The sequence below is a fragment of the Columba livia genome, chromosome 14 (assembly GCF_036013475.1).
Source record: "Columba livia isolate bColLiv1 breed racing homer chromosome 14, bColLiv1.pat.W.v2, whole genome shotgun sequence".
In the NCBI taxonomy this organism is placed as follows: domain Eukaryota; kingdom Metazoa; phylum Chordata; class Aves; order Columbiformes; family Columbidae; genus Columba; species Columba livia.
Genome location: NC_088615.1, coordinates 11,196,399 through 11,219,830, shown reverse-complemented (window position 1 = coordinate 11,219,830; position 23,432 = coordinate 11,196,399). Strand labels below are relative to the sequence as shown.

Sequence of the window (23,432 nt, the reverse complement as noted above, 5' to 3'; positions counted from 1 at the left end):
TTTATTTGCAATGATGGTTTCCTGTGCATGCAAATACACATAGTCCACCTTCTGTGGAGGTTTTGAATTGAGTGCACTTCTGAATCGTTTTGTGTACCTAGGCAGGTACACAGGAGGAAGAAAGGGGGCCAGAGCTGGATTTTCTAGGCTTAGGGGAAAGAGAAGCCCCCTGTCCCTGAAGTGCTGTGTACCGCAACGATTTGATGCCCAGATCTTGATCTCTTTTCGCCTTTCTGCTGCTTGTGTCTTCAACTTCCCTCTGAAGAAGCAGAACGGCGGAGTGCTATCAGCGCCCCTCGCTGCCCAGCCCCGAGGGGAAACACCTGGGCTCTGCCGCCCCTGCGCGGCCGCGGGTCCCCGCGGGGAGCGGCCCCGGGCCCCTCGCTCTCACCCGTTCCCCCATCGCCGCTTCCCCGGGCGGGGAGGCCGCGGAGCCCCGGCCCGGCCCGGCCCGCTCCCCACGTGGGGCCGCCGCCGCAGCCAATGAGCGGCCGGCGCAGCGCCCGGCGGGTCCCGCCCCGCCGCCCTCCCCTGCTGGCAGCGGCGGGTGACTAATGTCTGTCATATGACTGTGACACCGATGGAGCCGGGCGGGCGGAACTAGCCGCGCCGAGGGGACGGCGCTGCGCGGAGCCCAGCGCCTCGGCGGCGGGGGCCAGCGGCGGCGTCCCAAGATGCCTCCCACCCTGTTCCAGAAGCTCTTCAACAAGAAGCACGGGCTGATCTCCCCGGCCAGGGACGCCCGGGACGACTGTGTCTTCAGGTAGCCGGGATGGGGCCGCCCTCCTTCCCCTGCCCCGAACTTCTGCGCCGAGTTCCCCGCCGCCCTCCGCCGCCTGCCTTGTCCCGGAGGAGAGAGGGCGGCAGCCCCTTCCCCCTCGGCCGCAGCCCCTTCCCCCTCGGCAGCCGCCCGTACTACAGCGGGGCCCCTTGGCGCGGCTCCCCCTGAGCACGTACCGCTGGCCCCGAGGTCTGTCCGCCGTCACGGAGCCCCGGGGCCCATGAGGTGCCTGGGCCCCTCATGCGGGCGTTGGACGGGAGCCCCCCGGGGCCGCCACGTCGGGGCCGCCGCGCTGCCCCCCTTCCCGGCTGCCGCTCCTCAGGGCTGGGTCGTGCCTCCCCTCCCCGGGCTGCCTCCCCTCAGCACGGCCCCTCCGTCCCGGAGCGGGACTCAGCCCCAGGTCGGCCGGTCGCCGCCTTCTTGTCGGTGTCTCCTGGTCGCGATCAGCGGCGGCCCACGCCGGGCAGGCTGTGGGGCCCCGGCCCCCCGCGGCTCCTCCGGAGATGCTGCGGGCCGGCCCGGGGGGATGAGAGCAGGAGGCTGGCGATCCCCAGGGACCCACCTCAGAAACGTGGAAGAAAGGGAGAGAAAACGCGAAGTTTTGGCTGCTGCCCAGAGAGGTGTAGGGTTTCTCGTGAAATTTGTCACGCTCTAACCGCAACAAAACTGGATCCGCCGAGAGGTGCCAAGCACAACACGGGGAGGCAGAACAGGCGGCCCTTCCCCGGGGTCCTGTCCCCGTGCCCCCGACGTGGGTGGCCGTGGGGTGACAGGAGCCCTCGGCGGGGTGTCGGTGGCAGCTCCGGTTCGCTGCCCTGGCCGGGGACCCGCTGCGGGGACAGGTTGTGCTGGAGGCTGCTGCGCCAGGGCCTAGAAATCACCCAGCGCCTCCTCGGGGGTTTGCTTGGCAGCAGGTAGTTTTTGTGGCTGTAAATAAGCGCTGTTCCACGAGCAGGGGATGATCGCGCTCGGAAGCGATGGCAGTGCCTGTCCTGGCTGGTGGTGTGAAGAGGTAACCTGCAAAATCATTTTAAGTGCAGAGTTGGTGACTCGGATGCAAATACAATCTGCTTCATTAGTAAGTTATGCACTTGAAACACTTCTAACAATGCGGTAAAGCTCTCCTCCCACCCACTGCCTTCAAATTTATTACCTACAAATGATCAGCCCTTGGGTTGCTCTATAAAGGGAGATCTCTGATTGATGGGCTTAATTTTATGTGGTAGCATTTTTCTCTTAATCCAGTGATACAGTTTAGCAATTCAGGTGGTTAAGAGTATATCTGCAGTAATTTAAACATCATGGTTTTCACAGAATATTGATTGGGGAAGTTTTTTTGTGTGTCCCTAAAGAGTCAGGGCACACTCCTGGATTCTACCTGGAATCCAGTGCTTTCGCTATTGTACCACCTTTTGCAGACACTGATCACAGCTGCTCACACACCTTTCTGGTATTTACTGCAAAGGTGGTTCCTTTTTCAAGAGACAAAATGTTTTAATGATGTCTGTGTCATCTTGTTTTCTAAATCGGCTTCATGCTGGGATCAGACCCCTTGGTGGGGAGGGGGCACTGGGACTGCTCTGATTGCCTTTCCCTTTCCACCCTGTTAAGACATTTGTTAGTGGTGGATTTGTAGAGGGATGGTTAATTCAACAGCTGCAGGACAGACCCTGGGGCAGAAACATGGGGATCATGCCTGTATTGAGCAGAGTTAGAGTGAGTACTTGGCAAGGCCTCTTCCTCCCTCTTCACCTGTGTCGTTCTGTGCCAACCTGGACGTGAAATTTAGAACAGATGTGTCGCACTGTCTGCTCTGAGCCTCCTCCTCCGTTTATGTAGTGCTGCTTTGGTCTGTGATGTGAGCTGTCAATGGGTAACTAGTGAATTTGCAATATTTTTTTTTTGCTGGACCCACGGGTATAAAATCCCAGGAGGAGGCTGGTGGCGCTTCTGCCTGAGACTCTCGGGGGGGTTGGGAGACCTGACTCTTCCTTAGAAGAGCCACATTCTACTTTTTGAAGACTAATACAGATGCCTTCTAGGCATGTTGCCTAATGACTCCTTTCATTTTGCAAATGGGGATAAATCTTTAGTTAATCCTCACTATGTATGGTTTTATCAGTTACCACTGAAACTCTTGAATAATACAGAAAATAAAGATAGTAATTTATTACAGCTGGTTCTTTAGAAATTGGAAACATGTACCCTGGATATTTAGATAGTTCCTAGTTCCAGTAAACTTGAAGGCGACAGCCTCATCAGTTTCATTGGGGCAAAGTTATATTTATGGATTCATATATTATTATCTGTTTGTATCCTATATAACAGAACGTTTTCCAAATATTCTGACCACTGTTATTTCTCACTGTCTTCACTCTGAAAGCTTGGTCCTCTTACTGAGGAGACTGTGCAGAACAACCATAAAAAAAACCCATAAATTCTCTTAATACATTTTGGGAATACTTAGAGAGAAAAGCCCAGCTACTCTGGCAGTGACATCGGTATAGCAGAACATTTAAGGATTATTTTAATGCTTATTCTGTTTTTTTTTTTGACTATGAATGTATTTTGCATTTCTGTCAGGCTTATTGTAAAAATTTACCAGGATATAAATTCTACTTAATCTGAGCTTACACTGTTTGTTGGTTTTGTTTTTTCCTGCCCAGGATCTCATTCTGTGCTGTGAGTGTGTGAAATTTTATGTGTCTGGGTCTAGCTAGACTGTGTAAAATCCCTTAGAACTAGAGGTGAACAGTTCTAATGAAGTGACCAGTAAGGTAGCAACTGCTATTTGCTAATGTCCCAGTTTGCCATATTTTTAAAATAGATATATAAGCAGTTTATTTTACAGAAGAACCATTAGGAAATCACAATAGATCCACTACGTGTTAGCATTTTAGCTCTTCAGTTTAACTGAGGGCAATTGGCCAACTTGGCCCTTAGACTGAAATCTCTTGGTACAGCTCGACATTTTCATGGTGAGCAAGAACATTCAAAATTTTAGTGGTAAAATCTGTTTACAGGAAACACAGAAACACCTCCAAGTATTCTGGAGAAAAGACAAACCCTTAAGCTCCAAGGTGTAGAGTACCCACTGTCTACTACAAATAATACTCACGTGAGTGGATTTTCCCTGCGGGGAACTTTTACTATAAATAGGAGCTCTTGGCCGTATTGTGGCATCTGGCACTGGTGCTGCTGGTGACAGGAGAGCTCAGCCCAGGCTGCTACAATATGAGCAATATGAGATTTCAGGTTTGTGGTTTTCTAGATTTTTAGAATCAAAGTATCACTGTTGTAAAAACACATGAAGCTGTTCACATGAGTTGTGGCTGTACAGGTCTAAAATGCAGATACACTTTTAAACAGCACTGATCCCTCTTCCAGAATTTTCTGGTCAATTTCGCCAGTAAAAAGGAAACAATCTTACAAAAACTTCCTTAAACTAAGCAGAAGCCACATGTTTCTGCTAAATGTTACGTGGGCACAGGAAGTATTCCACTGCAGGTTTACATTACCATACCAGTTTCTTATCTGGCTTTCTAGGGGTCTGCCTCAGCGCTTTGGACAAGAGGGCTAATTCTGCTAAGCCACTGATCGCTCAAACAGCTTTTTGTTCTTCAAAACAGGCTCAGTAGAATGAGCCCAAAGCTCAGTAGATTACAGAGAGGTCTCGGGCTTTATATCTTTGTTGTGAAGCTGTGTAGGCAGTAATTCCAATGGTAAATACAGCTGTAAGGACTGCAGCAGAGCTCCTGCCTAGAGTGCGGCTGTTGAGATTGTAATTGGGCTTGGAGCCCTGTTAACTATTGCAGAGGGAGTGGGATGGTCCTGTAATACTGAATTGTGGGACTGGTACATTTTGGGGTTGTATGTAGGAGAGCAACTCAGTGTTTCTTTCCATCTTCTGTCTAAAGTTCAAGTGCTTGTTCCCTTGTGTCTCCAGACATCTTTCCCACCTAGCTTGGGGATAGAAGGGTTATTAATTTGGAGCTCTTTTTACACTACAGCTCAATAAAAGTTTTGGTGTGTCTTCTTTTTTTTTTTTTTTAAATCTACTGAGCTCTAAAGAACCATCTCACCCCCAGGGGCATTCCACCCATGTTTGCAAACTTTGTTTTGCTCTTGTTAAAGCACCTGTTGTAGAGGTACAGCTGTGTAGTGATTGTTCAAGCTTGAAAGAACCCCCTTCTACTTTTGAATCTTACCAGCAGTGTGGAGTATCTTTGGGCACATTCTTCCTTCAGGGCTTTGCTTTGGTTATCTGGGTATTTCCAAGGACAAGTGGAGTTTTCCAAGTGGGAAGGTACAGGAATAAATAACTTTAAACGTTCTTCTCTTGATTTATGGAAAGGCCATTTTTGGTCACCCTGGAAATGTGCTTTCTTGGGCTCTTTCTGTAATATGTGCTGCACCTTTATTGAGAGAATAGCTTGCCAGGTTCCTGAGATATGAAAGGCGTAAGGCTGGCTGCAGTGTAGTATTTCCTGAAATCTGCTAAGGCAAGTGTCCCCCATCAGCCCAGACTCTTTCTGTTCTCCGTGGCAGTGACTTTAAATGGCATCCTGAGATTTGTTTCCTTTCACATCATTTTTGGCAGCAGGATGCATCAAGGGAATTGCAATAAACCTAGAGTTGGAAATGGGCAGCATGATACAAAGATGCTTCACAAGCCAGTTCCTCTGCAGAGTTATTGTTCTTGCACAGTAAAAATGCTATATGCTTTCTTACAAAGGTGTAATTGCCTCTTGAAACAGGAGCTGATTTCTTGAAATAAACTGCAAAGAGGCTTGGAGACATCTAACAACGTGTAGCTGGGGACTTTTTAAATTGGAGTCTGGAGTAAGGTGAAGGAGGAACATGAAAGTTGTCTTTACATAGATTTTTTTCCAGTCAAAGTTTTACCCACAAAACTTCTTGGTAAGTTTTCGCATTATTTCTGAAGATGGCTGGCACTGGTGACGTAAATGATGTGGTATTGCTACAAGGACTGTTTTGCATTTGTTCCTCCTGGGCTCCGAGCAGGGGTAACCACCACAGATTGCCGTGTCGCTTTCCATTTTTAAGGAACGGCTCCATGAGACGCCAAAGGAGTTCAGAGCCAGGGGTGTCTGGACCCTACAGTAACGTCAAGTCCGAGGTTTGAGAGAGAGCTTAAACAATTGAACTGACAAAAGCACTGCCAAATTCTTACTGAATTAACCTTCCGCAGCAAACAAGTGCTGTTAATGAAATAGTGGGTTTTGATAGTTGTTCGCTTCTAGCATTCTGTAAGTCTTTCACTGATAGTTGTAAAAATTCTGGAATTTTACTAACTCAAAGTCTGTCCTCAAAAAGAGCTTTAGCTGGACTTCATTCTGTAATAGCTCCAGCTTTTCATCATTGACAGTTATCTGATGGATTTTAAAAGCTTTTGTCCCATATTTTTTTAAGACTATTCAAATTCTTAAACATCTGCAATGTTCTTATGTTTTCATTAAGCTCATATCTGCCCTTTAATATTCCTTGGTTTTGTTTTTTATTAAAAAAAAAAATCCATCTTTTCTGTAATATCTCTGGAAGAGTTTTTGGCTTTTTGGTTGTATTCATTAGCTTGAGTGTAGCAAGTTTTAATAAATATTTCACTTTGATTTATGTGGTTTTCTCTATCGCTGTGATGACTTTGGTGTGTATTTTGAAATATATCGCTGTTTTCTGAAGTACTTCTTTTTGCCAAATTCTGTTTTGCATTTCCTGTCATCTGAGCTTTTATGTACCTTCCAGTGCTTTCTGTCAACTTTCATCTTGGAAGCAGAGACATACAAATTAATAGGTTCCAGTAAGCACCTCTGGAGAACGGAGACGGTTCTGAGACATTCTGCAGAAGGGGCCACTCTGCACCCTCCATCACACCTCTCTGTAGGTCTCCCAGTGCTTCTCCAGGTAGGCACGTGTTGCTGCTAAAAGATCCAGCGTGTCCTTGACATAGCCAAAGGGTCACTCTTTCATATAGCATCTCCCATGCTGGTTGGGATCTTGTGCTGACTTGGGAACTTGGCATCACGAGGTAACGCTGCCCTCAGTGGACATCACGAGGCTGGTGCTGGCAGTGCGCTCAGCTTCCTCCCAGCCGGCAACACCGCTGCCTTGCCCTGGGATGGCAGGCCTTGTCTGAGGATGGCCTGAGGTCTCTTGCCTCACTCATCTGCCCTTGGAACAGCCACTTTCTTAGTTCCCCTTCCAGCTTTTCAGATCCTTCCTCTAAGTTAGAAATCATTTGGAGAAGAGGCTGAAGTGAGTGAATCACGTGGTGCCTTTTTACCGTGTACTAGTTTGCCAGCTGATCAGGTGTATCCTTTGATTTTACTTGGAGTATTTCTTGTATTTCCAAGGGTACAAGTGCATGTGGCAGTTTTTCCTCTGGAAGCCATGGATGTCTGCTGTCTTCTTCCCTGTGGGCTTGACCCAATAGGGTTGAGACAGACCCTGCTCCTCTGCTTGTTCTGTGGAGACAGGGTGAGCTGGCCCATGCTCTTCATTGAGGCAGAAGGAGTATGTTGACTTCTTGCCATGGTTTCTGTGTGCATAGGTATACTAGAGTCAAAATGCTTCTTTATGCTTGAGTGATGCTGGCAAGTGTTGTAAGAAGGTGTTTCTGCAAGCTTAGGGGTGCTGGTTTTCTTTCTTCTTCTCCAGGTGAAATCGTAGGGGCATGAAGATGTCCCAAGAGCATGGGGTGCATGTACCTGTTTGTCTATTGTGTGCTTTTTCTCCTTTTCGGAAACAATTCCACTGTTCATTTCTGGTGACTGAAGGTGTGTTTACCTGACTTGGGTTGTAAACGTTGCTTTTGGGATGATCAGCTCCTCTGGTTGACTGAGGGACTGTCTTTGTGTGTTCAAAGGGGTTTATTTTTTGCTGTGTGTATGCTTCTGTGTTAGCGTATGCTCATGGTGACAGCTTGGATGAATTCAGGCTTCTGTTCTGGAATAAACTGGACCAGTGTGACTTGGAGCCCGAAACTTGTGTTGTAATTTTGGCTGCATGCTGGAGGTGACCACTTTAGAAGCATCTTTTATGAGTGGAAAGTAACACACACGGTGGTTTCATACTCAGCGGCTGTGTTCCCTCCTGTTGCTACATCTGGAGCAGAATGTCTGCAAGATCACATGTTTGTGAGTAACGTTAGGAAAAATGCAGAGCTCAGTTGCACCAGTGAATCCACAGCGTGGTTCTGCTGGGCTTCCAGGCTTGGCTGAGAGCAGAATTTGTCTCTGAGGACTTGAAAAATTTGGCATTTGTGGTATAGATAGAGAACCTTAATCTATAAAATACCTGCTGGAGGAAAAAAAGTTATGCCCATTAAAAACAGGAAGTAATTTTAGTCATCTGTAAATGACTTGCTAATACCCCACCTTACACTGAGCAGTAACAAAATTCGTATATAGGAAATATTCCTTTGAAAAAACTCATTTGCACAAAATACATGTGATTGAGCTGCGCCTAAGGAATGTGACCGTAACAATTACAATCGAAAGGGGCAGTCCTCTCTGCAGGGTAATCACTAATTTCTAAAAATACTTGCCCAAATGTGTTCTGCTTTGTAGAAGTGTGAACAGTTATTATGTAGCCTTTGTGTTAAAAAGGATTTATTTATTTTTACAACAATGCATTGTGCTGTTGCTTGGTGCTCAACTGAAGCTTTTAATTGAGGTAATTCTGCACATTTGCGTAAGAAGTACAACCATTTTCTTTTCTGAAACCAATAGTTTCTGTAGATACCATTATTCAGAATACAATACACTTCAGAGAAACTTGTTCAAACATGTGAATTGCAGCACAAAATACTACGCAAACTATGTACAGAATATTACCAGTGTGTGCGTGTAGCATGCACTCACCAGCGCAATGTGTTTGCACCAAGTTTTCTGTCTTTTCTGAAAAATTAATTTCATAGCCCTTACCAAGTCATTATACTTCTGGAATGAAGAAGTTTGACTACATGTAAAAGCTTTTTCTTGTAAACAGTGTTGCCTGATGCTTTTGGGCTGATAATCTGGGTATCCTCCAGCTTTTGTGTATTTATCTTTGAAACTACAGCCTTGAAAGAAACCCCTGTTTTCTACAGGTGAAGGACTCTTTGCAGTGATGCTGGTGTCACTTGGTAACAACAAGTAGACACCCGCTGTCCGCTTCAGTCTGGCAACAACCCAACAAGACTCTGTGGTGGGGTGTGGCACGAGCGTGGACCTTTGCTGAAAGCAGCGCTCTCAAAGCGTGGAAATGCTCCATCCAACACCACTGATCCTTCTCCAGGATGTTTCCACAACAGCATCAGCAGTGATTTTGGCCTAAAATTAGTAAAATACATCACAGAAACACTCGTACAAAATGCATCACAGAAACAATTGTGTTTCCTTTAATATAGGTACTGTTTGTGCCTGGTGCGTTCTTGATATTTGATACTTCTCCAGATCTCCGTGTGCCTCATTAGCAGCGTCTTCAAACATCTTTTCCTTGCTCCAGCCAAAATGTCAACAAAACATAAAACTTCTAATAGCACCACAAACCCTCTACCCTTTCAGTTTGTGTGATATATAACTGGAAAGAAACAGGAGCCAAATTACAGTTCTCTGCCATCTGTTTTAGTTGATAAATGAAGAAACTTAGAGCTCAGTTCAGGCCTGACTTAAGGTCCTGGCATTGTGCCTGTTTAAGGCAGAGCACTATCTTTGCCTCAGTTCCTGTGCCATTTTCCACTTTGAGAGAGAGAGAAGGTGCATTTTTTGTTTGAGCCTTGCCCATAGGAGCCATTCCTTTGCTATATGCTTGCTTTGTTTTTCATTTCGGCCTCAGTACCTGTGGAAATGGTGGCTCAGCCAGTGCTGCGCTCGGTCTCACGCTCCCCTCTTAGTAATTTCTAAACCTTTTGATCAACTTCAGTCGTGTGTGGTGGAGAATGTGAGAGCAGAAGTCTGAGCGAGCTAAGTTTGTAACTTTAGTGAAAATCCTGCACATGCTGCTGTGTGCCTCCTGCCCATTAGCAGTTGGCTATACCTTGTTGTGGTGTTCTTTCCAATGGGCATGTCAGAAGAGACATGGGGACAGGCAGAGTGTGGGCATGTTGGAAGAAGACAGTAGACATGTGGCTTCACAGTTTGCTCAGGGAACAGCTATAGTGTGACCACAAGGAAATCTAGTCCTGAACTACTGTGAATACCACATATCAAAATCTCTGTTTGCTGAATTATTCTGCTTTCTAGCTAGTGCTAAAATACACACCGTCTTCTACATACCCACATTTCTCTTGCCTCACATCTTCCATGTGCAGCTTTGTCTCAAGGGAAAAACAGGCCTCCAAGGACTGTGGGCTCAGTTTGCCACATCTGAGGGTGAATTATGAAAGAGGAGGTAAGTCAGAAGGAAGCACATGTGAGCAGTTAGCTAAGAAATGAACTATCAAACAGGAATGAGATTCTTCTTGGGGGTTTTTGCCCCTCTGGACACCTACCTAGAAAATGTTCTTACCATTTGGAGAGTTGGCTGAATGGTTTGTTGGCTCCTTTTCGTAAAACTTGATACCAGAAATTGGTAGAAAAATGCTGTTAGTTCAGGTGTTAATGAAGAATAGCTACAGATGATAAACTGTGAGTGGTTGTGTGTGCAGGGCACAGAGGCTGCAAAACACAGGCTGAGTGTGCTCTCCTCCTCAGCAGCTTGTTCGAGCTGAATGACATTATCTGAACATCTGAGAAGCTGTTAAGGAAGAAGTCTGCCGGAGGTTTCTTGTTCCTACAGGAAAAATAACTGTATTATCCCCAAAGACAGACTTAAAGAAATACCTCAACGGTTAAGACGGTGAACTGGCTCACAGTGCTGTGTTTCTGTTTAAAGGCAGCCCAAACTCTGCCATATAACTTAAATAGGAGGACAGAAAAAGGTGGTTGGTGTTTTTTCAGTACTTAAACATATTTCAGCTGCTATGACTTACTGGAAATTACTTTCTGAGTAGAAAAGGAAAATGTACTGACAGCATGGAGGGCTAAGAAGCTGTGAAAATGAGCGTGGTGGTTTCTTATGTGTATTTTCTAGTCATAGAAGAGATGCTAATTGTGAACTCATGACCTCTTTTTTTCTTCTTTTTCCAAAACAGACATAATTAAAAAGTATAGAATAAAAAAAAAATCAAAGTAACTTAAAATAAATTCTTATGAGATGATAACAGAATTATATCTTTATATAAACAGAAATTTTTATCAGACTTTCTCTTTTCAGATAAGCAAAAATACCACTTTGGAGTAAGACTGATTTAATTTGCTTGCTTTATATTGTAGTGGTTTTTGTCATAGTATCTTATGTGCACTTATCTTCAAATGAATTATTTTGGTTGGTTTGAAAGTGTATCTATTTTAAAATGTGTCATCAGGTTTTCTTTTTCAATTGAAGAATGCTCACGCAACTGCTGGATGGCTTGTGTTTGTGTGTTGTGTAAGACTTTTTCATGAAAGGGTTAGACGGTAAGACATTGGACGTTGGGTTGTTTGTTTGTTTCTCTTTGTTTTTCCCCACCTGGATTTGGTATGTATTCATTTAAAGGCTGGTCTTCTCTATTACTAGCCAGCAGGACAAATCAGCTAAATTACACTCAAGAGATTACATTAGTCCACACCCACACTGGAGAAAAAAGCCATGCAAGATAAAGTAAAATTCACTAATGGCAACTGTTCTCACCTGTATGGTTAGAGAAAACAGAGGGAAACAAAATGTACAGGAAACAGGGAGTTTGACAAGAGGTTGTTTATATATATATATATATATATTTTTTTTTTTTTTAAATAAGAGAAGCATAAAAGTGAAGGCGACTACAACACATCACAGTCCTATGAAGTGCTGAGCATCCTCAGTGTACCTTAGTGGGGTTTGAAGGCTTTCAGTGCTGCAGCCTTGAGCTTTGCTGGAGGATATTTATGCTGGGAAAAAAGAGATCCTACGAGCCCACTCCCAGATCTCTGTCTCATATATATATATATTGATATATCTGTGTGTATCTATATGCATATATATGTATATTTCAAAATCTCCTCAGGTGCCTTCATTTGCTCCATGGCTTTGAGTGTGTGTGCATGGAATAAACTCACAGTCATCAGAAGACCACAAAGCAAAGGCCTCCCTACCTTGTCAAGCAGAGTGATTGACTGTTGTCTTTCTAGTAAGGTCTTTTGTGAGATAAATACATTTGGTGTATGCGTAGACTGTGTAGGCAGGCCCAAATTGTTTAATATAATGCTGGACGGGCTCGTTTGCTTCTTAGATCACAACCGTAGTTCCAAGATGTTTGTGTTAGGATCTAGTTAGGGTAAATATGTGCTGTATAAATATAAGCTAAGATACTAGCAACAGAAAAAATTGAGAGACTTTTGAAAACCATCATCTTTATTTCCCTTCACTTTTTCTTGCCCACAAGACAAGGCTGTTCCCTGTGTTTATTGGTGCAGTGCTGAGCAGCTGGAGACCAGCGCTGGGGGATCTGGATGGAGAAGGGGCCAGGGCTCTGGGCGGTCTGGCCGCACCTTCTGCATAGCAGCAGTAACGCAAAGGGAGAGGGCGGCAGTGGGCTTTTATAGTATTTGGAAGGTATAACATGAACAGTGACAGCTGCTAAGTACAGAAATTAAAACAGGCTGGAAATGCTGGGTGTGAGTGTAATGAGTATAAAGTGGAGTTGCTCTGCGTTCAGAAAGATAAAAAGATAATGTGTAAGGTGTAGCTGGAAGCAGTTGGATGGTGTTGCTGTCTTTTAATGCATATATTTTAAAGGATTCTTTCTGCTTGGTATTCCCTGAGTCTCATAATGTTCTCCCTCATCATCACTCCCTGTTGTCTGGTGTTCTGCTTTGGAAACTAGTATTTACACACTTGTGCGCACACATACACAGAGGAAGAAAGAGTTAAAGCCCCGCTGACTTTCTCTTCCATTTTTGTGTTTTCTTCTTAGTTTTGTCCCATCTGAGGCCTGCAGTGCTGCCTCGCCTTTCTGAAGGTTTCCCCTGGGTGCTGTACCATCCCCTCCTCCTGCCACAAGCAGCAGGGTGCATCCTGTTTGGGTTTGCTGCTGTGTCACTTGAAATGACATGTGCTAGCACGAGGAGGGGAAAGGAAAAGCCAAGTGAGCGATAACTTTGCCAACAGCTCCTTTAAAAAAAAACATCCAACAAAAAACCCAGTCCGAAATGTCCTGGTGGCATTGACAGCTATTGCTGCCCAGCACGTGAGCCTTTCTTCCCTGTTGATGCAGCAGAATAAATGGTTTCCTGTGGTGCCAATACTGGTTCACAGCAGGATACCCGCAGCACTCGGCTTCCAAGTTCCCCATCTTAGAGATGCTCATGTGGATGGACTCAATGGGGAGAAAAAAGATGAAGCAAGAAAATGCTTTTGAATGAGAAAGCAGTGAGTCTGCCATTCTGTAAGAATGAGAGGAAACAGTAAATTATTTTTCTGTTTGTTTAGACTGTGATATATGCGGTACGGAACATGCAATGCTGATGCTGAGGCGATCAGAGCTGGTCAGAAATGGCTTGTGCTGCTGCAACCCCCAGCAAGTCCCTCTAGGAGACAGGCAGGAGTTGTTCCAGCCACGTCTGTTGGCTGGGAGTGTCTGGAACTACATACTCATCAATCCATTGCCACTGACAAAAAGGGGTTTATTTAACATACACTAAATATATATATATAGATAGAGATTAAGTGCAACCTCTCCCAGTGGAACAGTGTAGGTTTTGTCAAGTGTTTATGTTGATTCTGTGAGCTGTGAGGCCACGCTGGTTTGGAGTGTGTGTTCCAGCTCAGTCCCATGATAAGGTGTGTGTTTGGAGTGAGTTTCGGTGCAGATACCCAGGGAGGGCATGCCAAGCTGAACCTGCAACTTCTTTGTCACAGACCAAGCTTTAACAGTAAGAAAAGCTATGTGGACACATAGGATCTGTTTTCAGGTGATGCTCAGAGCTTCTGTGTACTCATCTTGTGGAGTTTTCAGTAAGACTTGACCAGTTCAGCTGTTCTGCAGTGGAAAATCCCTTTAGATGGGCAGTTGTGTTGAAAAGCTTATTTTGTTTAATCATCATGGGCAATGGGCAGTCCTACAGTCTATTTTCCATTCCTGCCATTCTTAGAAACCCAAGACTGTGAGCATGTCGTGGGACTTAAACCGAAGGGAACGGCAGACAATGTGGGAGTAGAGTTCAGGATGGCAGTGAGCAAAGCACTCTATTGCAAACCCTGCAAACCACTGTTAAGCTTGGTTTAAAGACTGATTAGCTCCTTTAAGATGAGAGGGGCTACTAGCTAGCTGACAGCTAAAAGCACTCTTAAATGCTCCTCTGCTTTGGGGAACCAAAGTATTCGAACCTCACAGTTTTATTGCATTTGCTTGTTAAGTGCCAGGCTGTTCCATTATTCTGGCAGTCTCTCTTTTTTGCAGATATTAAATGAAGTTGAATGGCTGTGTGGCTTGTTCAAGCATCTGATTTTTATTTGTCCCCATGTCCTTATGAGTTATATAAAAGTAAAGTCAAGCAATGCCTTTCTGTCTGCTCTATATAGATCTACCTGAAATAGTTTCAGGTCACCTTTGCATGCTTAATTTGGAAAACAATTGAGCAGCATGACTCCTGCCTTGGAGAACTGAGCAGTCTGGGCTCCTCGCAGCAGTCTTGGGGCTCTTGCAATATCTATGCAAATTAAGATCTCATCCCTTCTTCAAATTAAATAGGGGCCCGTTCAACTTGTAGAGCCAGTACGGGAGGGATGTTCGCTCCAGGGGCTGGAACCAAGTTAGAAAAGTCTTCCCTCCTGAAAAACAGCTGTTGGATAGATCCAGTCCACTTAGACATTCATTCAAGTTATTTGCCAGATATGTGACAGTGTCCCTAATTGTTGCTGGTTCAGAGCCTGGCAGTGAGCGTCTGGTTGTGAGGGTTAACGAGGGGGTGCTAAAGGCTCCCAGGCACAGAGCTGTCATGGAGCCAAGTAACCACACTGTGTGCAGGAAGGCTGTAGCATTGAGCCAAGCGGTGCATCGAACTTCTGTAGGTGTTGGAGGATGCTCGGATCACAAGGGACAAACACAGTAGTGTCGAGCAGTTGCTGATTCACAGGGAGTATCTATCATTAGCACTCGTGGGATATCAGTATAAATGAGCATCACGTACACATAGGCCAGACCAGGATCTCATTCCATAGATATTAATTTGTTATACTTGTTTATACAATCATCCTCTGTCTTTAGTTTGCAGTTGTTCCTGTGTAACCGAGACAGGTTTTTGGTGAAATCTGAGGGGGGAATAAGACTGAGTCAGCACTCCGCTTAAGCCATGTGCTTTACTTTAAGTATGTAAGTAGTTTCATTGCTCCAAATGAAACTGCTCATGTGCTTAGCATTAGGCATGTGTTTTAAATAAGTTGCTGATCCAGAGTCCATTTTTTTTTTTTTTAGTAAAATGTACACAAATGAGGGTAAGACTACAAACACACAATGTTTAAAATGTTACAAATCAAAGGTTTAAGGCAGTGTTCTTCAGAAAGAAAGCTTTTGGTATTTAATGCATTTTAGTGACATGCTGATCTTAAATGTAGCTGTTGGAAAAATGATCATCATCTGTTAATTCTATGTGACTGCCTTGATAAATGACCTGGTAACACAGCAAGCTCAGGTTCACCGTGGTCCTTTTCAACAGCAGGCTTTAGACCGAAAGCAGCATTTTGGGATTATCCCTACGTCAAACCTCAGTTGAACTGAGTGTGTATAAATAATTGTCCGCCAGATTTTCCTATTCAAATAGACACAGTTTGTGAAATTGGTTTACCATGTGCTGAAAATTTCTTTGATATTTTTAAAAGCCTGTTGCTATGGCAACCGGACCCCATAACAAAAAAGCTTTTTGGTAATATGATGGCTAAGAAATTCTGTTCACATTCAGGAATAAAGCCATAGCAAAATAGCTTGTATTCCTTTTTTTTTTTCCAAAAGCAAACTAACCCCAGCAGAAAGCAAGATATCCCGGAGCAGCCTGGACCTGGCGGAGCAGCTGGACGGGCACACCCAGCTCGCACAGCTCACACCGCCAATGCTCCAGCTGGGCTCAGCTCTCACAGCGCACAACAACCAGGGAGCTCACAAGCATCTCGCTCTGAAATCCTTAAGATGTCCTTTTTTTTTTTTCATATGGAAAGGTTGAAGTGATTTGATGGTTTGGCTTATGGGTAAGGAAACATGAGTTTTGCTTCTCAGAACTGGATGTCCCCTTTGTGCTTTGCTAATACAGAAACTGGCAGAACAGGCATTACTTTTTCTTTGACGTTAGGGCTTGCAGCCCTGTTTCCTTGTGTCTCATGACTGAGTGAATCAACACCTAATTAAACAGTCACATGAGGGACAGAGTGAAATGTTGCTCAGACACTGATCGTTGTGAATCTTTGGAGAACAACTACTTGCATCTGTCTTCCTCCTTTTCCAAGGAACTCGCAACAGCTGCAGCATTGCCTTTTTTTTTTTTTTAAATCCCCCAAGGGAAAAAAGATCACGTAAACCTCGGCGAAAGCCATGGTGTCTGTACAGATAAATGAGACCTGGGGTAGGGGAAAGACAAGACTTGGAAGTACCGCACAAAATCTTGAGAAATCGGAATGGCTGGAGTTTGTGCTGGGGATGACTTAGCTGAAAGCTTGGAGTTGTCATCCTCGTGCATTTGACACTCCTGGTCATTTAACTGAGAATGTGAATGTTGGGCAAGGAAGTTCTGCGTGTTGTGGGGGAGATTATTGATATTTTGAATATTAGTTGTATTTCTTTTGCTTGCAGTGCATTATGAAGGGTCCGTAACAATTGCTTTCCATCTCTGAGTGGCAAATGCATGTGTGCAGATTTATTGGGCTCTCAATTATCACCCAGTCACGAGTGCAGCCACCTTAATCAATTAGACGGATGTGGCCCACAGCCAAGGAAAGCTCAAATCCCCGTGCTGCCTGCTCATACCATATGACTTCCAGCCACCAAGGCAATATTTTTCCCCCTTATAAAACTCACAAAACAAGTATTACAGGTTGTTTTAATCAGCATAAACAGATGGCTGCCCCCATCCTGACGCAGCGGTGGGCTCCCAGGGACGTGCTGGGCTGCCAGCGGACGCCTGGGTCTATAGCGGGTGGCTTTACTGTGCCCTGGCAGCAGGGCCAGCGGTGGGTTGGGTGCTGCATGGAGCGATGGTTCCAGGCTGAAGGTATCCACCGGGATGAAGGTGCCCACCAGACACCAGCCTGGCCTCAGCAGCGGCTGGGCACCCTGGGCACAGCATCGCCCATCCCGGCACAGCTCGCAGGTTAAACAGCATGACGTGAAAAAATGCAGCTGTTTACATTCTAATCTTTTAGCCTTTAAAGTTATTTATGTCTTGATATATCTATCCGATAAAAAATGCTTATTTGGACGTGCTTACTCAGTGTTGGCGCAGAAATCACGTGGCACGTCAGGCGTGGCTGGAGGGCACTGGCAATTTGTTTATGTACCTTGCAGCGGTGTTTTGTTTTGTTTTGTTTTGATATCTCCTGCAGTAAGGTATTGAGAATCTCAGTTTTCACTTGTGTAAAAAGAAGAAAACTGCCATAGTCCTTACAGTTGCTGGGAAGAGCATGAAAATAAAAACCTTTAAGACTCTTTAAGCTGGGGATAAATACATGTTTGTCTACTAAAAAATGAAAATGTCAGGATTCCTCAACCAGTGCACTCCTGTTGCATCTGGAGTCATTGAAGGATTTGTTATTAATATTAGAATTGGTAGCACTAGTGGAGCTATAGCGATCCCTCTAAGATGTGTTCATTTTCACAGCAACAGAGTTCTTGCAGTCAACCTTGACTCGTATTAGTATATCTTCTTTTCTCTTAATTGTATCATCTATTAATATCAGTGATCTCCAAAATAAAAAGCAGCAAGTCACCGTTAAGATACCTAAGCAGTAAACTTTGCACTTGATACATCTAAGCTTGTGAGCAGATTTTTGTTCTATTACAGCACTGTGAAATAGCCGCTTCTTTATCATGTCAGTAATTCCCAACAGAGGTAGCTCAGATCTAACAGAGATGCTGGTTTTCACAGGCAAAGTTGGCTTTGTTGTGTACTGGAAACTCTCATGTATCAGGCAGGGATAGATGCTGCATGTCACTGGAAATCATATGGCCATTCACATTTTGAAGAGGGGATGGAAAACAGAAGTTAGTTTTATGTGTGGAGTTAAGGGTTGAAGAATCTATCTAGACATCTCCAGAATTACACAATGTTAAGCAGGGAAAAGCGACTTCCACCCACAACCATCCTCTGCTACACTAAATAATTCTGTGTGACTTCAGAAAATTCCTTCTTTCCAACACCATTTATGTGTATCAAAAGCAATTTGTATTGGAATGTTTTTTCTTCCAAATTTTTCATTAAACACAAACAATACTGAGCTATTTGCACTTTATTTTAATAGCTACAGCAAAAGATTATTCTACTCTGCACACCCGAGAGTGCACAATAAAATGTGCACAATAAAATAACTGTTTGGCAGGGGGAAAATGCCCTGTTGTCTTGCAGTACCAGTTGGTATGACAGAGGTTTGTTTGGTGTCTTATTTATAGTAGATTGCAGTTGGAAATGTGATACAAAACAAACACCAATGTTCCAGTAGCTTAACCATGCATCAGATTTTTACTTTGATAGTTATTTTTATTTTAAGCATCTTTTATCACGACTTGAAAAATTACAGCGGTGAAGGGATGGTCAAACTGCTGAAGTCCCAGCATCCACCTTCTTAAAAGAGATTTAATGTTCCATGTCGCACCCTCCGGGAATGCTCCCAGGCAGATGCATATTTATGCTGATGCTCCTTTACAGCGCCCGCCAGTACAGAGTTTATTCCAGTCATGAGACCTCTTGCTGCTGCTGAGAATCCTGTGTATGGAGAGCTTGGAAACTTTGGTTCTCCGTTGATTTTTTTTTCAATCTTTTTCTTTTTTTTTTTTTTTTTTAATTGCATCTAGAAAGCACTTTTTTCAGTATTTAAAAATCTGGTTACCTTTCAGGGAAATCCTTAAAGGAAATCCTTCCTAACTTTTGCAAAACCTTTGGACTACTTGCAGTGATCTTTCTTGACTTTTTGGCTCTTGCTGACCTTTGGCTGGGCTTCTGTTTTCTGTGTGCATAGCTGTGCTTTGTGCAGGTATGTGCACGTGCTCCAGTTGTGTGCAGAGGGTTTGAGCTTTGACACTGCGCACTCTTCTTCTCCACTAGTGAGGAAATCAGTGGGATTGGTTTTTTTTGCAGGGATACAAAAAATGCACAGAAGGCACATTTTTTAAAAGTCTAGCTCAGTGGTAATCCTACTAGTGAGCATTTTGTAGAGAAATGGTATCCAAGTATTTGTAGGCAGATTTCAAGTAAAATTCTGATAGTTTTTATCTTTTTTTTTGTCAAGCGTGGCATCCAGCTCCTACCTTGGTGCATTACTAAGCAATAAACAATTCTTGGCTTTCCCGCTAGCTCTTTGCTAAGTGCATTTGCCACATGTGTAAGGGGAAGTCTTCTTTCAGGAGAAAGACCCAAAAAACTCACCAAGGCAGCGGGGAACAAAAATCAATAATTTCATTACTTTTTTAGCTTGTGGTTGGAGCAAACTGTTGTTTCCTCAGCTTAAAATCAGGTGATTTATACCCAAAAGGTGAGTATGAGCCTTTAAATGTTTTGAAAAATGCCTTTGGATAAAAAGAAGAAAGTAACTCTCTCTTCGGTCCTGTTTTATTTTGAGGATTTGGTTGGCTTATGTATTTTTAAGAAGCAGCCTCAGCCCCAGTCTGGTGTGGGATGTGCTTCATCCCCAGGCTGGTCCGTGCAGGCAAACTGCATCACCTGCATCCTTCCGTCTGCGCGTGGACAGGGGTGTGTACGGATACTGAAGTGCCCTCCTGGGATCTCTGGAAGGTGATGGGCTAAGGCAGGAGATGTTGATCACTTTTTTTTTAACTGATGTGTTTTTATGAAGCTAGATAATAATACCAGCTTTGTTATCCAAGTTCAAACTGGAAAAAAAAAACAGCAGTCTTTCAAAGAGATGGAGAGTATCATATTCCCTGCCAAAGCAAAATACTGCCTAGGTGGTAAATGAGGGACTTTTTGTGGAATTGTGGGGGGTTGAAGGCTGCCTTTCTGGAGTCACCTTTCAATGATAGATGATGCTCTAGGCCTGGTGCTAACTCCATAAAGCTTCCACAACATACATAAAAGCAAGTAACTGCATCTGGAATACAACCAACATTGTAATTACAGCTTTTTTACTAACTAATGGCCCATTTGGGGTTTTATTTTTCTCTCCTAGAAACAGATAAGCAGCAAGGAGGAGTGGATTTGAGTGCAGTCTTGGGCCCAAGTTTAAAATACCATAAGTACATACCGGTGTGACCAGAACATCTCACTGGCCTTAGAATTTTAGAAACAGACCTTGTTTTTGAAAATGTATCTCCTTTTTTTCCAATCAGTAAATAGGATGTTCACTGTGCCTGCACTCTATAGCTAGAGAAGAGGATGGTGCATTTTCAGTCTTGAAGAGGCCTGAGTGTTTCCTTGGATATGGGAGTGGTGACTGTGATTGAACCAACACTGACTATATGAAGTCCTTCCTCAAGCAATAAATATTCAATGATGTGGCTAAAGCACTGTTTATTCTTTGTACGCTTTGAGTCTGTGTCTATTTGAAGAGGAATTCCTTCCAATATTTTTCCTGGGCAGTTGTTGGACGGAGGCTGGGTCCGCTTTCAAAGCACTTGTCTTTAATACGCATCAGGTTACCCTGAGGTAAAATGGAAACCTTAGATCTTACTCCTGTAAATAAAGGTTTACATAATACATTGCACTGAACTTCTCACCATTGCATGTCTAAGAAAAAAAGGTCACTTTTGACATCAGTAACCTTTAGAGAGTGATGCGTAAAGAAAGGTAAAGAAAGTGACTGTGCACAGCACATTCCTTGTACTAGATCAAGAAGGTAGCAGAGGTCAAATGTTACTGCTTGCAACTCCTAAGGCTTGGCATTTTAAGCCTTAAAGGCAATATTTGGTTTTAAAGCATGGGTCCTGTAAACAGCGCATGCCCAATTTTGCTCATTTGAGTAATTCCATTGAATTCCCTGGCGCTAGTCACATATGAAAAGCCACGTCTATAATGTATGTCTCTGTGGGGTCAGGACCTCAGCTCTTCATTTCTAAACGAGAAATTTCCTATAAAACATTAATGGTCACAAGTATCTATTTCTTAGTTTTACTACATTTGTGTCAAAACACTTGCCCAGCACGAAACATAAAAATAGTACCTTCGTATAGGTCAGCAGTAAAACTGTTGTTGTGTCAATGGGCTGAGGATTTCTGCCTGAACTTAATCCAGGAGATGTGTTGCAGAAGAGGGAACTCGGTGTTCTTGGGCGGAGTCCACCCTGGAGGGCAAAACATCCTCTGGGCTGTGAGGATTGTTGGGTCTGGGGGCCAGAACCCGTGAGCAAGTGCTGGAGCTCACCCACCCCGGTACCGCGGAATCGTCCATAGCCCTGAACTTCGTGTTGTGTGGCGCAGAGGAACAGGAGGTCCTGATGATAAATGGATTTTTGCTGCCTTTGTATTTGAAATATTGGCAAAACATGTAGATTTTCAGATGCTGAAAAAAGCTGTAGTAGGAGCTATAGTCTCCTGCCTTTATGTATTTCTTGGTCTTTGCCCCAAAATAATACAAAATTAATAGTTTGAATGATTGCCCCCACATATATCTGTGACAGTACTTGATGGCTCCTAATATACACTGCTTTTTTGGATGTCCAGCCCCTTCTTCACTTCCCTGTCCATCTCGCTCACTCCTCCCCCACAATTTAGAGAAAAAAGTTCTTTAAATAGCAAGCCCTTTGCTTCTGTGATGTACCAGGCAGCCTTCCTGGCCTGGCCAGGGTTACTACAAGAGCAATCACAACCTTGTTTACAGCGATCAGGTTGGTCAGGATTTCTTTCTGGGTGTTATTTCACTTTTTTTTTTCCCTAAAATACCCTATATATTGCCATCCAATTGTCCTGCATATTCCCGACGCTTCACTTGTACCATTAACGAGCCCTCGCCCGGCATACAGTGCATTCTTTGTTCTCGTCCGTGCCGATGGGCAGGGGGAGCGGGTGGTCCGCGGAGCGGGTTCTGCTGAGCTGCAGATGTGCGGGGAACCGGCCACGCACAGGCCGGCAGCACCTCTGCCCACTTCCCAAAACGCATGCAGACGAGCCCCTGTGCAGCTGAAGATTTAGAGGCCTTTATTTCGGTGGGGTGGCCGCAGGTGGCCGCGCTGACAGCTGGTCACATGATGGCTGTCAGCGCTGGCGCTTCACCCGCTGCCTCCGCTCCCAGCTCCGGCACAAGCATCCCGCTGCTTCCAGGAATGTGAAGGCTGGGGGTGCAGTCTGGAAGGAGGCCACCTTGCTTTGGCCCCCCTTCCCCCTCCTCCTTCTTGTCCGAGCAGGCTGAATTCCCGACGGTCGCGGCTCGTGGAGGTGCAGGACGGCGGCCGCAGTTGCCAGGGGACTTGGGTCATGAGACTCAACTCCCATCGCGTCCGCTGGAGGAGGATAGATGGGACCGACATCTACGCCCCAGCAGCTGCCAAAGCAGCGCTTGGCTTTCCCATGAATTAGATCGATCTTCTCTGCAGCAATAGACGGGAACAGACAAAGGAGCGGGGCAGAGGGGCGATATTTCCTTGAGCAGAAATCCCGGGCTGTGCAACAGAATGGAAGGGCAGGATTCGGGTTATGAAACTCCAGGGCAGCACAAGCGCAGCCTGGTGCAAACGCCTATATTGTGCTTCAGCAAACTGCTTGCTTTAAGGTGGTTTTTGTGATCCTGTTGCTAGGATTAAGCCTTTTGCATTGCAGCATGGAGAGTCTTTTGTTTGAGTTAAATTCAGACCTCTTGATATGTCACCTGACAGTCTTGTGGTTTTGGATGAATATGGCTCATTGCTATTATTAACCTGAGTTGGCAGCCGGGCACAACAGGAGTTTACAGGGATTCTGCAAAGTGGAACTACCGGGGGAAAAAGATGCTTCCCAGGTACAGTCACTGCACAGTTCTTGAGATTATTTTATTTATTTGAAAGCTTAATATTTTCATTGTGATGACAGTACTTCTTTTCCAGAGTTGTGAACCTTTTAGAGATTAATTTTTTTAATGATTCTTCTTACAATTGTATCCTAAATGACGCTAATGTATTTTGTTTCCCTAAATTGGTTCTATCCGTTGTACTTTTGCGAAGGGAAGTGCAGTCCACTTGCATAATGTAACAACGTTGTGTTAAATGCTAGTGAAAGTATCTGAAAAGAACTGTGTCTGGTCTGTGTGTGGTTTTTATTAAAACTGGTTTTTCAGAACAGCACGCAGCTTGTGTGTGTGTGTGTGTGTGTGTGTGTGTGTGTGTGTGTGTGTACGCATCTTTGCATGCATGTATCTGCTTAAATCAGCTAAAAGCTGCACAGGTACTTTTTGAAAGGACATGCGTGCATTACTCCCAAAAATATTCTATCAAATTACTAATGCTAATTGTAAACTCTAAAGCTGTGCAA

The 23,432-nt window shown here is 44.5% G+C and overlaps 1 protein-coding gene across 3 annotated transcripts in view; it reads left to right on the top strand.

Annotated features, from left to right (window-relative positions):
* The first annotated feature begins 525 nt into the window (after positions 1-525).
* FNIP1 (folliculin interacting protein 1) overlaps positions 526-23,432 on the top strand; it is a 67,050-nt gene continuing 44,143 nt past the window's right edge. For 2 of the 3 annotated variants that reach the window (XM_065030005.1, XM_065030004.1), the window contains exon 1: positions 526-763. In XM_065030005.1, coding sequence (XP_064886077.1) covers positions 675-763 — 89 coding nt within the window. In that variant the 5' untranslated portion in view covers positions 526-674. Of the gene's footprint in view, positions 764-22,254; positions 22,924-23,432 lie in introns of those variants that run through there. The other variant, XM_005503496.4, reaches the window with a different exon arrangement.